The 16361-nt window shown below is 43.1% G+C and overlaps 1 protein-coding gene across 3 annotated transcripts in view; it reads right to left on the reverse strand.

The window, feature by feature from the left end:
• Positions 1-16361, reverse strand: part of RYR3 (ryanodine receptor 3) — a 506364-nt gene that overhangs the window by 186963 nt on the left and 303040 nt on the right. For all 3 annotated transcript variants that reach the window (XM_071214091.1, XM_058293854.2, XM_071214090.1), the window contains exons 25-31: positions 15262-15409; positions 14189-14394; positions 13235-13409; positions 6637-6845; positions 4889-5064; positions 3996-4032; positions 2310-2473 (exon numbers count right to left, since the gene is read on the reverse strand). In XM_071214091.1, the coding sequence (XP_071070192.1) occupies positions 2310-2473; positions 3996-4032; positions 4889-5064; positions 6637-6845; positions 13235-13409; positions 14189-14394; positions 15262-15409 (1115 nt within the window). The remainder of the gene's footprint in view (positions 1-2309; positions 2474-3995; positions 4033-4888; positions 5065-6636; positions 6846-13234; positions 13410-14188; positions 14395-15261; positions 15410-16361) is intronic.

The following is a 16361-nucleotide window of genomic DNA, read 5'->3' on the forward strand; positions in this document are numbered from 1 at the left end:
TCAGCACTGTTCAGTGGACAGAACCTGGAACTGACTCTGCCAACTCTCAAAGTTGCTTTACTTCTCTGGAGTGTTTTCTTATTTGGGGAGCAAAGGGATTGATTAGGATTCTCTAAGGTTCTTTGGGATCTGGAAGTCCATCACTTCCCCATGACTGAAAATCCTGTTTGTAAAGGTACATTTATCTCCTCACTTCTCTTTTCCTCTGGGGGCACTAATTGGGCTGTTTTCTCAGTATGAATAACCTCAAGCAGGGGCCAGTGCAAATTGCCTCTCCCAAAGAGTTATGGCCATTGTGAAATTTCCTTAAAGGTTAAACTCAGCTATACTACTGTTGCTTTTCCAGTGATTAAAGTACTAAACACATTTATGACTAATACAGAACCCAATTAATAATGCATTGAAACTGTGGGAGTGTGAAGTGGCATGCTTTGGTAATGTTTTAAAGGCTGGAATTAAAAATGCCCTAAAACATTTGAGGACAAAGACCTAAGAATTACTGGCCACCTATTGTATACTGGTCTTACTCGAGGTATTAATGGATTGGTTAATTTTCACAATAAATGCAATCACTAAGGCTTGGATATATCAAATTGTGTGTCCAGGGTTGTAGAGTCAGTAACTAGGGCAATAATCCCAGCTGGCACAATCACTTCTGGCTGAAGAGCAAATTCTGGATTGGTCAATTGCTTTTCCATGCTTTCCTTTACAACCTAACCCAGATATTGCTTACAGCATCTACTCTGGGTCTCTTAACACAATGGGCAAGCAATAATAACAATAACAGTAAAAGCTAATAGTGCTTGAGTCCTGTCAATTTTTTCCAGGCACTTTCCAAGCCATTTTCCACGTAGTATCTTATTTAATCCTCACATCCTCTGGTATTATGATCCTTATTTTATAGATGAGGAGACTGAAACCCAGGGAGGTCAAGCAACTGGTCCAAGTTCACACCCCTAGGAAGTACTGGAACCTCATTAAAAACCCAGGCAGGATGCTTCCAGAGCCTGCTCTTAACCACCTCCCTAGACCAGCCCCTCTGTAATGACTATGACTGACCCCTGGCTACTAGTCTTTGATGGGCGAGTAAAATCTCAAAAGCACTCTGATGGTTTGGAACTGTATGGACCCCTGAAAAGAATATTCTTAACACTAATCCATTCCTTTGGTTGTAAACCTATTTCAAGTAGGGCCTTTTGATGAGATTACTTCATTAAAGGTATGGCCCAGAGTGGGTCTTGATCCTCTAATGGGAGCCCTTTATAAGAGAATGTAATTCAGAGAAAAGAGAGAGAAAGCCACAGAAGCAATAAGCTGAAAGCAAGGAAGTCCAGAAGAGAAGGGAGAGACCAGTAGATGCTGCCCTGTGCCTTGTCATGTGACAGAGGTGTCCTGGATTGCCACTAGTCAATATTCAGGGAGAAAGCATTGCCTGACAATGCCTTGTTTTGGACATTTTTCTAAGAGGCAAGACTGTAAGCTTATAAGTTAATAAAATCCTATTGCTAAAAGTTGTCCCCTGTTATGGTATCTGCATTGTGGCAGCCCAGGCAAACCAAAACAAGCACTGATAACAAAACATTCCTAACTTTGCTGGGAGGAGAGGCCAGCTTGAGAAACAACTTATTACATCTCTCTTCATGTCTCTATAGGGAAAAGACTCTTTCATACCACATAGGTGGAAATCGTAGATGAAGATTTTTAGGCATGGTCTCCATGGTCACCACTGGGATACATCTGGCCTAGTATTCTCTCTCTGCGCAGTACCAGTGGACGAGTGGGAGGGTGGGTGTGCCTAAAACATGCTTCTAAAGATCCCTCATTTCTAATCAGTGATCATTATTCATGAATCTACCATGACTCTTTTATGTTCTTTTATTTTTAGCCATTAAGAACCCGTGGGATGAGGAGTTCTAAGGTTGCCAGTTGCTGGGTGATGCAGTACATCTTTATTTTTTATTATGAATCAACTGCTCTAAAGTATGCAGGAATTCTCTTGGTCTCGTCCTGATGTTGTAGAATTGAGGGCTTGCCAGATATCATGGAGAAAAGTCAGACAGGTGTCAGATGAGCCCTGGTCATGCTTTGTACACTGGATGAAATTACCCTCTTTTATTCACTAATAACACTCCTTCTCACTGATATAACATCCCTGTTGACCTAAGGATTTTAGCCTGTGCTTCATTTTCCCCATTTCAGACAGGTTGAGGTGTTTCCTTTCCTGAGGTAAGGGACAGTAGGGAAAAAGAGTGCTGTGGGAGGGAGTGGGGAGCCCCATGAGCAACGCTGCCTCTCTGGGGGCCCCTTACCTTTCGTGGACTCGGCCTCTCTCATCCCCCAGGGTCACGGTCACCGTACAGTTTTTACTCAGGTCAAACTTTTTATTGTACAAGTGATAGTCCGGGGTTACCCATCCAACCCAGACGCAGGAGGGGTCCTGGCCAGCGAAGATGCGGATGGCATAGTAGCACTGCTGTGGACAAAATAGACAGGGGTGAGCAGCCGTCAGTCGGAAGGAGAAATAACGCAGCCACTGACGAGGCCCTTATCTCTTAAAAAGACGCACTCTTTGAGAGAGGTCATGGTCACTCTAGACTTCATGGGCGGGCTGAACTGAGATTTTGGCTTCTTAATGTCCTTTTCTGTTTTGCTTCAGGACCTGAAGAAACAAGCATTCAATCCACCACTTTTGCTCAGAAGAGACTATGATGAAATCACTGGCGACCTTTGAGAATGGCCAGTGCAGAGTGCTAACTCTCTCCTGGGCACCAAGGCAGACGTGGTGTACAGGGAAGAGGTGGGTATTGTCCCTGCCCTCAGAGGGAACAATCAAGGGGCAGGGACTCCCTGTTACACTTTCTGCTTTTGTAGGAAAGTCTGAGGTATTTTGAGAAGTTCTTGAAAAAGAAGCTGCAACAGGAAAACCCCATGTAGGAGCCAAACATGCTTAGTGTGGCTGCCATGCCCAATGACAGGCAGTGCTGAAAGCATGGCCATTCTTGGCCGGTGTCACTGTGATTTGTCAGGTGTATTAGAAATACCATGCTAAAATAAAGTTGGTGAACGTGTCATCATTTTCTCTATGAAACTGGGAGAATTTATTCTTAGTGAGGTAAATCTTTTCTGTCTTCTGTCATATTTTCTTGCCCAGAGGTAAAAAGGGCAAGCCAGATAAATTTGGGCTTGAATCTTGGCACTTGCAGTTATTAATTGTGTGACCTTAGAGGACACATTTGACCGCTCTGTTTCTCAGAGTGAAGAATACCATCCATCTAATGGGGTTGCAGTGGGGCTTTAGTGGGAAAGTCACAAAGTGTTAATCACTGTGCCCTGCATGGACTATGCATGTGATATGCTGCAGTAAGTATCTTATTTCCCATGAGGGTTAACCTACAAGTTTGGGGTTGCAGGATGACTTTATAAAAGGGCTGACATGTATTTTTTTCCAAAGAAGTATTTTGCCAGGTGCTAAAGAAGGATGAGCGAAAGAAGTTAAAGATGGCTGACTAATATTTAGCTATGGAAAAGGGACCCAAAGCAGCTCCGATCTTCTGGGCTGGCTTCCTGCTCCTTCTTTTCATTCTAATTGCTTTCAGCATTATTCCTAGCACTACAGGGAGAGATGGGAGAACTGACTCATAGAAGTTTACATAAAAGAGTAAACAAAAGGATGAAATTAATTACACCCCCAACTGTTGTTAGTTCAAATGAGAAAGGCAGTAGTGGCTCCCTGGTGGTAAATGGGCAACAAGTATACAATGATGTCCAATTAGTAGCTCCAGGTAGAGCTGCCTTTTTTTTGCACTGAAAACTATTTCTTTCCCCCATTTGAGATATGCCATAGATGTGTTTTGGAAGCATCGAGATAGATATTAAAAGACAGAGTAATTGGCAATTAAAGAGGATCTCTGGACAGATCTTTGCTGGAAGGGGCATATTACCAGCCACAGCAAAGAATCAAATAATTAAAACCATAATTGAGCACATTTACTTACTGTTGTTGCATGAGAGAGTATTTCTTGCATCTGTTTCCTGAGGGAAAAATAACAAAGATTTTATTATTTGTTATTTAGCTGTATAGAGAACCCACAATTCTTACAGCAGCTGATGGACCTTTAATGATCAAGGAACATGTAGGAAACTGGATACTTCCTATACATGATCGACCCAAGTAGTCCTGGAGCTTGTTCATTTGTAAGCTGCTACCACAAGGCAAGGCTGTGGCTTACAACTCTTGTCCCACAGTGCAGATGGTAGTGGGTGGGGGGCAATTGTAATAAAATAGGCAGGGATAACTATGAATAGATAGATTATCCTGTTCTCTCAACCTGCTATGCTTGTTTAGGAAGCTTGATAGATAGTAAAACCAGAGGAAACCTGGACAAAACAGCTCCGGACAGGCTGACATACATCACTGATTATAAAAATAGACATCAAAGAAAAGACAGACATCAAGGTATGTAAGCCTTATCAGGAAGAAGACACATTATTTATGATTTACATAGCTGCTGGGCTGGACTTTGCCCATTATTAGGCAAAGATGGCATATTTGTAACTTTGTAGGAAGGCAATGACAACTGCGTACTTCTATGCACTCACATTCATTTTACTCCCAAAACATAGGAATTGTGGGTGGCAAGCAGGATAGAGTCTAAGAGCTCAAGAAGAGTGGAAAATTTTCCACTTGATGTGACTCTGTTTAATGCATTAGTCCCTTAATTATGCATCACAAATGCACATGCACGTTTGTGTACATGCACATCCTCATTTATTTACCTGACTGAAAGCAGAGAGAAACCCATCCACCTGAGTTCTTGTGATGAGGCAGAGTTAAAAAAAAAAAAAAAAAAAAAGAAGAAGCCAAAAGCCAACTTTACAAAAGACTCACCTTTTCTGGAAAGCATCGCTGTCCAGGCAGGGGCTGTGGCTGAAGGAGGAGTGGCACTCAACGGGCATGCTTAGGCGACAGTAGATCATGCTGGCGTTGCTGTTCTGTGTGCCAAATGTCCTGTGGGTCACCTTGAGGCATGGGGGGCTGTCCATGGTGCCGTCAATCCTCACGACCTGGAAATACCAGCCCTTATCCTGACATACCTGAGGGTCTGACCCCATCCCTCTATCTCTCTCTGACATAACCTATGGTAGGGCATTCCGGGAACCACAGCAGGAAGATGTCACCAATGAGAGCCCAAACTAGTTTTCTTTATTCTCATTATCACTTGGACCCTGCCCTACAGGAAACAACAGATGTGCTTCTAGCTAGAGAAATTAGAGATTTAAAAACACAGCCCACTGGGTTCTCTGCAAGGCCATGGGGTGGAGAAGGGTGCCCGTATTTGGGGGATGCAGTGCAGTATTCACAAAGACTGACCTTTATGGTCAGGGGGCAAGTAGCTAAAGAAGTCATTTCAAAGCTCTTCCTTGACACTGGGCATGAGATATCTAAGGGAAAGTGTCCAGAAAGCCCAAAGCTCGAAAGAGACATCAGAGCTCTCAGGGAAGGAGCCCTCCCCCCACCCAGATAATTTCCCATCTCTACAACACAGGCACAGCTCAAGGGCTGAGGCTCCCAGAGCCTCCTTTCAAAACACTGGGGAAAATTACAGACTCAGGACATGAGTGTTGCAAGGGGGTTAGGGAAGGAAAGACCAAAACTGGATTTTTAAGTGTGTGTGTATGTGTGTATTTGTGTGTGTATTAGGGGTGGAGGGAATAAACTGAGACTTTACTTATAAACTTTACTTATAACCTGAGCATTTCCCTTATTCTCAAAAGAAGAGTGCTTATCCTGGGATCCGTGAGCATGCTTAAGTATTTCTGCATGGTTCTAGATTCCATTAGTTTGTAAAAGGGTTCAGGACCTCCAAAACTTTAGGAACCACTTTATAGAGTAACAAGCAGCAAGGATTCAGGGAAATAAAACCTCTACTTTTTAAGAATGTAGGGGAAGTGGAGGATTCTTAGTTGATGCTTGTGGAATTCAGTTTGGGGCAGGGGGTGAGTTAAGGGAAGTTATAGTCAGGTTGAAGCAAGCTAATTTGTCTGGGGCCAATTTGTCTGCCACTAGCCCTCCCCTGCCCTTGAAAACACTGTGGTTGGCATGGGCAAAATAGAGGTGAGTAGATGTAGAACCACACACCAACTTAGCTTGCCTACAGTCTTTGGCTCCTCTCAGTTCCCCCTATAAGGTAAATGTTTCATAACCAACTATTGCATATCGGCTTAAAATACTGGAAATGGCATCAAATAAATTAAACAGGACACCAAAGACATTGTGTTATGAGCATATAAAATTCCAGAACATATCTTAAGTACAGGGACTGAACTTTTTAAGAAACAATGTTTAAAGACTCTGGAAAATGTATTGTTATATACCAGTATACAAAGGTCTGACAAAATACAGTAGCTTTTTTCTGGGGCTCTATCTGCAAAATTATTGTCCCTTGTTAGATGCAACTAAGCTGCCGCAGTCAGCTAAGGTGCTGCAATGACAACTCCGAGGACCAGTGGGAGGTGGCTAGCAGGCAGCCAGAGCATGGACTTAGGTGAGCAGCTGCCCATTGACAGAGAATTAGCAGGAGCTTTGTGTCTCAGCCCACCTCCCCTGCCAGGGCCACCCATGACATGTAACATTACCTCTATGTGTGGATGATCCTTTGGCACATTGACAAACGTTGGGAGGCGCTTGCTGAACCACATCGCAACATCACGGTTCATGTTGACAGCAAAAGGTTCAAAGCCCTCTTGGAGGCCACACATGGTGTAATACTTGAAGGTGCTGGCATCCATCCCAAGGTTCATTCGGCCTATCTGGGACAGCCCCAGGCAGCAGATGGGCACAAAGCCTGCAGGATGGTTCAAGAGGCCCTGCTTCAGCCAGCAGGTACCAGTCCCAGGAAGCTGCGAGGAAGCCAAAACTTTGCTTCCTTAAGGGTTTGAGCCCCAAAGATGGGCCATCACCCTTTGTCTTTCTTCCTTGCACATAAGCTCAACAATAGGAGGATACATGGAAATTGGAATCTATGGCTGCCCTTGGTATATGGAGAAGAAAATTGAGCTTGGTTTGAAAACAATCATCTAGATAAGGTTATTTTAAAGATGTAAATGAATACAAAATGGAAAAGTAAAACCAGTTAGAGAAAAAGGGAAACTCTTTATACCTTAGTTAAAACTTACATTAGGCCTGGGAAATTTTAAACACTACCAAAAGCAAAACAAAAACTCTAAAGAACAACTTTATATAAAAATCACTTAATTTTTCTGAGCCTCAGCATCTTTACTAGTGAAGGATAGACCAAAAGAGTCATGGTCCTGCCAGTTTTGAGAGTGTGGTTCTAAGAAGTTGTTTTTGAGTGCTAGCACTATGACTCCCCTCACTTATAAAATACAATTGACAAACTCCCACACTCCTGGCCTACTCTTCACCTCCCCACCTAAGCAGAAGGGAGAGTTAGGAATAGGAGTGGTAGAAAACTCCCCTTTTTCTTCCTACAATGATAGTCTCTTTGGACAAGCATCTGTATCCTGATCATGTTAAAAATTATCATTTGGAAGAGACTAAAGTGAATTCAAACTGTTTGGCATTGTTGTGTGTGGGCTATTTATAAGTCATAATTGTGAACCAACAAATTGGCAAAGCAGGGAAAGCACTAATTATCATGCAGTTGGGAGGATATGGAAAGTGGTAGCACTTGGGAGGATATGGAAAGTGGTAGCTGGCGGGCAACTGAGACTGCAAAGAACACTTAGAAGGGGAAGTACTGCTCCTTGGCCAATTGTTCACCACAAGGAGAACTGGTGACACTCCTAGGAAGGAGTGTTAATGTAAGAGGAAATTTAAAGAACAATTTTGGGAGAACTGACATTCAACAGCTGCATTTTCCTGCATAAAGACTGTGACAGTTTGAAGCTGGGTGAATTCTTGAAAATCATGCCCTTAGGACTAATCCATTCCTGTGGGTGTAGGACCCTTTTGATGGGATCACTTCAGTAGAGGCCCTTTGATTGGATTGCAGGACCCGGGGTGGGTCTTGGTCCTCTTGTTGGAGACCTTTATAAACAGCAAACTCAGAAAAAAGGGGTAGCAGCAGAGAAACCCTGAGAGACTGAGGAAGAGGTCTTGGAGGAGATGGCACAGATGAGCCATATGCCTGATACCCCACAGCTGAGTTTGGGGAGGAACCAAGCCTGGAGAAGAAGGCAGAGACCCAGACTAGGAAACCACCACTGTGTCTTGCCATGTGCCACGAGTCTAAGATCACGAGCAGCCAACCTTTGGTGAGACAGCATCTCCGATGATGCCTTGATTTGGACATTTTCACAGCCTCAGAACTGTAAGCTTTTAACTTAATAAATTCCCATTATAAAAACCAATCCATTTCTGGTATGTTGCTCCCAACTGCTGTTAGCAAACTAAAACAGAGGCCAAGCCCAAAGTGCTCTCTTCCTAGAGTAGGCTATGCTTCTGGCATGTTTGTGCTAGGGACTGTGATAGATGATACCATTTCAATTCTGTAAATGGAGATTTTTTAAAGTAATAAAGGATTGCTTGTCAGAAAAATTTCTTTGGTCTCTATGGGGGGCAGAGGGTTCTGCTATGTGCTGTGAGAAGATGTGAAAGGAGAAGAAATTCTCCAGGTCCTAAGTTGCTTATGGAAATGGGGAATGATGGGTAGAGTAGGAAAGAGAGAGTTCTGAGCTATAGACCATCCCCACTCTCCAGACAGTATTTTGGTTCCTCCTAAGCTAGAGTAACCTAACCCAGAAAACCACCACTATGGTAGTTTTTTCTTGCAGCCATGATTATGAAACCTGTCAGCCTTGACGTGAGCACATAAATGGGAGCCTAAAGGAAATCTCTTTCCTGGTTCTCTCCATGAACTTGGATAGTTGGATAAGTGAGTAGCAGGTGGAAAAGCATAAGTGCAAAGCAGGAGCAACTTTAACCTCAGGGCATATGTATAACTCCCTTGTTACAGTCTCACTGACAAGGTAAGATATACATGGAAGGAAAAAAAAAAAAGTGAAGCCCTTTTTATCTAAAGAACTTGGGCCCCTTGATATTCCTAAGCTATTAGCAGGAGAGACAGCATTTTCTAAGGATGAAACTGAGCATCTGAAGAGTAATGGACATGTCCAAGGTCATGAGAAAGCCTGGTGACAACATGGGACTAGATCCCAGACTGTCTGACTCAGACACCAGTTGCCAATCAGTGTGCAAGAGAGGGCGTGAACATTACAGAGGATGAGTGCCCCTGATTTAAATAGCATTTGGGTCCCAGGGCAGAAGACTGCACTTATGATAGAATAAAGTACTGTTCCTATGGGGACAGAGGCCCTCTCTGCAGGGGAGAGCTAAAGACAGCAGAGGAAAAGGCACAACATTGGAAGTCACAGATGTGAACCAACAGGAGATAAAGTGTGGAAGGACCTCCTGGGGCTGAGAGGGCATGGCTGGGGCCACTCTGTGAGGCAGAAGAGATGCTAAAACCATGCTTGAGTTAGGGAAGAGAAAACCCAGGAAGGACAGAGAGGCAAGATGCATCCTCCCGAGGCACTAGCACTTTCCTCCTGGGGAAGAACACTTGATGACTGGACACATCCCATTAGCTCCCTCCCCATGGCTAAGTGGCAGGAAGCTAAGGATTTCTGAAGCTTCTTTACTTGAGGCATTTACTCTTGATGCAACTTTATAACTTTGCTTGATGGATAGATGGAACAACAATAACACGAAAGCCCACAATAGCTGATGTTTATATTTGCGAAGTGCCAGGTTTAGGGCTATTTCACTATTATGTCCATTTTACAGATGAGGAAATCAAGGCTTAGAAAGGTGAGTGACCTGCTCAAGGCCTGTCACAGTGAACTGCTTAAGGAGCAGTGGGTCAAAGCCAGGTGGCCTATCTTCTAATTCTTACCTATACTGACTCGCTTAATGACAAAGTCTTCCTTTACTTTTTCAAATGATTTTCCCAAGTGCCATGTAGTTGATGGGTTTGCCTCCGGATCAGGCAAACAGAGACCCATGGCATAAAGCTATCAGGGCTCTTGGAGGAAAAGGGCTACCTGTACACATGCCTTCCCTTCAGGAAGGCTGCATGGCACTATGGTGAGCAGTGGCCCTTGTAATCAAGGATTTGCACTTTGGCACACAACTCAGCTGGTAGATTCTAATGAGATTGGAAAACTCAGAAGAAAGAAAAGTAAAGGGGAAGAGTAATACCCTTCTCTCTACATGCAGCCTAAGACATGCAATTATGCCAACATCTTTGAAGAGGGTTGAGGAGAAAATTTACAAATGGCATTGTCCTAAACCAAGATGTACATAAACAGAAAACTTGTCCCAGGAAAGGAATAACAAGAACACATGCATTTAAATTTTGTCGAAGGGCCCAGGTTCTGATGAGTTTTGTAGCCCAAAGTCTCATAACTGGTTTTATGATCAGGAAGAAGAAAAGCAGGGATGTCACATTTCTATACCTCAGGAGCTTGGCAAGAAACCAGTTTTCTCTAGAATCAATGGTTCAATAGATCAAACAATGGGTCTACTTTCAATCCATTTCAAAGCCATGAATAAAGCCATGAGAGAGAATCACGACCAGCACTGCAGATGGAAAAGCAGAGATCTCTGAGAGAAGTGGTTGGACAATTGTCCCCATACGATTTCTGGGGAGTTTTTGAGAGTCTCAATCCAGCAGCATGTGTTTTTACTCCTTAATTCTAATTTTCTGCTAAGCCTCATGAAGATGGGCCACACTGAGGCATTCACCAGCCTGGTAGAAAACACAGGAAACAAAAGGCCAAGCTCCCCAGCGGTAGCCACTTTGCGAAGCACACCACCCGTGGCAGAGGGTTCCTGCATACCAATGTCTCTGTGTGCAGATGGCAGAGATGCTTCTTGCAAATAAGTTTCATCTGCTGCCTACTGAGGAAGAACTGCCAGCAGAGTTGGGGCTCTGGCGAACCCCGAACCAAAGGGCAGAAAGAGCCTGGAAGATTGTCCCAGCAGACCCCAAAGCTGGAGCGGGGGCAGGCCGTCCCTCAGGGGTGTGCCCAGCAGAGGGGCAGCACGAGAGGACAGCACCTGGCTGTTGAATTCTGAAGGTCTAACGGGATGTTCAGGATTTCAACTGTCTTTCCTATAAATGGAATAAAAGGGAAGGCTAAAAGCAAAGGTTTCACCTTCGAGGCTTCTGAGCTTCCAGATGAGACAACATGGAGGGCTGCAATGGTCCAGGCCAGGGAGCAGGGTAGGGAACAGGGATTAGAACAAATTCTAATGAGGCAGGTGACAGTCTATTGTCTAAGATGCAGAGAGGTTAGAGATAAGAATTTATACATAATCCAGGGGGGAAAACTAGCCATGAATTGTAATGTGTACTCTCATTTCTCTTCCCCAAGGGCAAAACACTTCTCCAACGCACAACAACCCCCACTGGGTAAAGGCCGCAATTAGGGCTGGCCAGCTAGCAACAAGAACACCACAATCACATAGGGGAGTTTACTTTATGGGGGTGCTGCAAAGCATCAAATGTTTTATTTTCAACAGATGCTTTTCTTAACAGCTAAGGGCAAGAACTGTTGCCTCTTTCTACTTTATGCAAAGAGTAGAGGGATACTATATGGTTATCTGGGCCTTTGAGCTATTGTTATCAAAGAATGGCATACTGATTTCCTTTCAACTGTCCCTTCCACCAATTCCTAAAGCCATCACAGAACTGTAGGAGCTTTCCAATGATTTAGCCTGTGTTATTAAAGTGTGATACGATACTGAAGTATAATTATGAACGTATTGCAAAGCAATTCTATTATAACACAGCTTCCTAACAGACTTTGTTTCTCTGAAGGTCAAATCACAGTTATCCTAAAACATTCCTCTCCTTTAAAGCATTCCTCTGCTCAAACCCTTAACCAGAGTCCATTTCCTAAAGGGTGAAGTCCAAAGGCACTTGACCCAGAGTAGACAATAAAAGTTTCTCGAATGAATGGGTGTAGACCTGATATCAGAGTCTATAATCTATACCTAATCTATCTTTTAGTGTCTTTTCCCATAAATTCCCCCCACAAATCTTCCAGCCAAACAGTTCCAGCCTATCCTACAGTTTCCCAATTCCACACAATTAGTCCAGTAATACCCCTAACTGGAGTGCCCCTCTCCATAGCCAGTGGACATCTTGAGTTATTTATTTGACATCTAGCTCATATCCCATTCTTGTAGAATTTCCATTCCATATTAGTCATTTGCAATTTATAACTTACTGCTTTGCATTATTATTCACCTTTTCATGTTTTCAGCTTATTTAATATGGCTACTCCTTTGCATTTGTACATGCTTTTGACCACTTCTTCTCAAACTTTACAGTGCATACAAATTAAATCACCAGAGGATCTTGTTAAAAGGCAGTCAGATTCAGCAGTTCTGGTGTGAGGCCTGAGAGTCTGTATTTCTACCAAGTGGGCCACACTTAGAGCAGCAAGGCTTTGGATTTTGCAAAGCTCTCATAACTCTGCAAGTAGTACAAGATTCTTATCTCCTCCTTACAGACTCAGTTTGTAGATGAGTCTAGAACTCTTTCCTCCACATGCCAACAAACTTGTGGACCTATGAAGTTATGTAAACAGGAAATCATAAACACAAATTGCTCCTTTGTGTAGCAGAAAGCACTGCCCTGCTTGCAGTCCAGTCATGGCCATTCATAAGTGCAACTGTGCTTGGATCTCACAATTGTAAGTAATTGCAAAATAAATTATATTTCTTTCAAGGGAACAGCTAAGTCACAGTTTTGTGTTTCAATGTTTCTGATCAAAGCATCAAATTTAATTACACAAATATGGAGACTGATTATTCAAATCAGAACAAAGGATAATTCTTTAATTCACTGATTTTCTTTTCTGCCAAGGACATTAGTCCACGTATAATTAGTATTTCCTTTGTAATGCTAGGAAACCTGGAGAACTTTAAAATGCTAAGGTGCAGGGCAGGGAATTAGAGGAGAGACTCTTGGTTAATCAATCTAGAAGGTGAGAATTTATATTTATGCTGCATGCATGAACTACCGCTATTGTCTGTCTTGATTCTTCTAAATCATACTAGAAGGGCTAGTCTTCACTACTAGAGTTTCAGATACGCAAAGGGAAATAGTCTTAAATAAGGAGGTAGAACAGCTCATCCAGCTCTTTCTGGATTTTCCTTCAGCCTCATGGATTTTGGATGCAGGGAAGGTGGTAGATTTACCATTCTCAATCTCGTAGTCAGCGAAGGCCAGTTCAGAGCCTTTGCTAGTGATCAGCAACTCCCCATTCAGTGTGAAGATCATCGAAGCATCATCCAGGTTAATCATACATCCAACCACGTCTCCTGGCTGCCAGGTACGTCCAAAATACCCACTCCCTTGATGCCAGCGCTGGCCCTAGAAAGCAAGGTCCTAGGGCTTAGAAATATAGAAATCCTGAAAACTCCCTTGCAACTGGAGAAATGACCACATGAGCAATTTTTCCTAACTGGAGGTGGTACATCATTTCTATAGGACACTTACTTCTCCACCAGTGATGATTCACAGAGAGAACTGGTTTGTTTTACAGATGAATGAAACTGAGACATATAAGGCTCATCAGAAAAGGTGGCCCAAGTCTTCTGATTCCTAGTCTGCCATGAAAACAAACAGGATTCCTTCTAGGGTAGGGGTTCTTAACCAGGGGGCCATGAGCTTGAATTGGAATTTAAAAAAACCCCATTATTCTTGTGGGGATGTGTTGGTGTGGGTGTGATATATTTACAGTATAGTGTGGACTTAATAAGGGGCCCATGGTCTTCACCTGACTGGCAAAGGGATCCATGGAACAAAAAAGGTTAAGGACCCCTGCTCTAGGGCAAATTGGTAGGATTTCCCAACCTGTTGGCTCTATGTTGTTCTATGAACCTCCTCTGGCATGGAGGCAATGGGCTCAGAGGCAAGAGAAGATATGGAGATGACTTTCAACAGCACTCGTCTGTAGAGTCCTCCCATTCACCAGAGTAAAATAACAGCCATGAGAAGGTATTCATTCAATGATCTAAATTAGCCAGTGGTGGTGGCCACTCACTTTTGAAACCAGAGCTCCAGACACTCCACACACTGCTAGCTTCCTGAGAAATGCCTGGAGAAGAAAAGACTTGGTCTGAAGATGTGTAGACACTATCCAGACTCACCCTGCTGCCTTCAAACACAAAGGCTTGGTCATCGGCCCCCAGCTCAATGTCCGGCCGGCAGCCTGGCCTGGCCCAGCCGACCCGCATGTCTCCTCCGGTCACCACCTCAAACTCAAAATACCACTTTCCAGATCTCACTGCATAAGACCGCTCCACCCGGAAAAATCGGATCTTGTCTATACTGACTTTCTCCACAGTTGGGTCAGCTATTGTGAGAAGGAAGGGGAGTAAAGGGAAAGAGAGAACAGAGACCTTAAACGATTAGGTGGCATTCCTCCAAAGAATGAAGCTTGACAACACAGACTGACCATATCTTTCCCACCATCTAATATAGCATGTGTTCATAATATAACATTCATCATCATCCTCTTACCATCATAACAATACAAGCTATCACTTGCTGAGGGATTACTTTGTAGTAGATCTTTTAGATGTAACCACCTTGTAACAACACTCTGAGGTCAGTAACATTGTTTCTTTTTAAAAGAGAAGGAAACTGAGGCTCAGAGAGTTAAATCACTTGTTACAGCACTTGAACAAAGGTGACATATCCAATAAATTGAGGAGCAAGGATTTGAAACCAGGTGTATCTCACTCCAAAGCCATCCCCTTAACCACTCTATAAAACTGTTTCAGTGGCCTATGATACCTCCTAGATTATAGGATAAAAATGGCACATTCATCAGTTGTAAGTTGGTCATTTAAATCAATGCTAGAATTTTATTTGGAGAATTGTTTACCTGGTCCAAAAGTAAGACAATATTCACATGCTTGGAAAATAATAAACGTGTCCTGGTTTTGGGATCAGGTATTTCCAAAAAGGTTCAGTTACCCTGAGGATAACTTAATTCCTGTGGGGTGGATCACAGAAATGCTCACCATAGAAACACCTATCAATGGGACAAGGTTTTATATCCAACATGGTCCCCTTTTATTTTTAATAAATCATTTATTCTTTTAGTACTTATCATTATTGGCAGTATTTCAAACAGTACAAGTTAGACCAATTTAAAGTTAGTAGTCCCAGACATAAATTGGGACTGGGACCAGAATGAACAGTCTCAGCTCATTACCTAGTTCTTGGTCTGATGGCTCAATGTTATACCCATAACCAACAAATGTTCGAACAGCTTCACGAAGACTGTCCCTGTTTGACTTCTTGGTACGCTCATCCAGTAATGTATAGGGCACCAGACGGGGATTTCTTTTGTTCTTCAAATCCTATGTAAAGCCAGAGAAAAGAAGTGCTGAAAAAATATATTTTAACTTTACAAATAGCTTGTTCCACTCACATATTCCCCAGCACCAGTTCTAGCTTCCTGGCTGGCTCATACCAGTCTATTAAGTCTGTCCCCAGTGACTTGATATTTAGCAGTGTACATATTTGCTATTTTTCTTCAGGATCAAATGAGTATAAATGGAAAATTCTTACTAATGTTCAAAGCTAGCATTAAAATAAACCTATTTTAATAACACCAGCCTGTGAATAAAATGAATTGTCACAAAATTGGTTGGAGACCTCCTTTCCCAAGGCAAGGCAGATGGGGATTTGCATTACTATTCCCCTATGGAAGATCATGGCATGACTTAAATTGTTATTGCCTTTTCACAACAGCCTCTTAACAGGTCTTCTTAGTAAAACATCAGAAAAGGTGGCAGAGCCAGGGTGAGTCCATTTAATGGCACTGGGCACACATTCATGATAAAGCCTTCTCAGTTCCTTAGGGGAGACCAGGACAATAATGGCAATAACAGTGATAAGTCACCATAAACTGATATGTACAATATGGTCCTTTAACCCTCACCCCACCAGCCATGGTCTCCATAGTTACAGTTTTCTTGGCTTCCAGACACATGCAAGTTTGGAGGCTAAGGTATGAACTAACATATAGGCATACATACACCTAAACTTCCCTGATACTAAACCTCCCACTGGTGATCACAGACATGAGGGAAGCTTTTCAAAGAAAGAGGTGCATCAGATGTTTTAGGCACCTGACCCTGCCCAAATCCTTTTTGTGCTCTGGCTTCCAGGAGGCCTCTTGCTCAAGCCAAGAATCCTACTCTGTAATCCTTGGCCTGATGGACTGAAGTAAAGGGGCTGTTTTACCCCAAGCCAGCTTCCCCTTCTTTTCACCCTCACTGGTATATTTAGGACCATCCCAGAAACACT

Source organism: Dasypus novemcinctus, chromosome 3 (assembly GCF_030445035.2).
Source record: "Dasypus novemcinctus isolate mDasNov1 chromosome 3, mDasNov1.1.hap2, whole genome shotgun sequence".
NCBI lineage: Eukaryota > Metazoa > Chordata > Mammalia > Cingulata > Dasypodidae > Dasypus > Dasypus novemcinctus.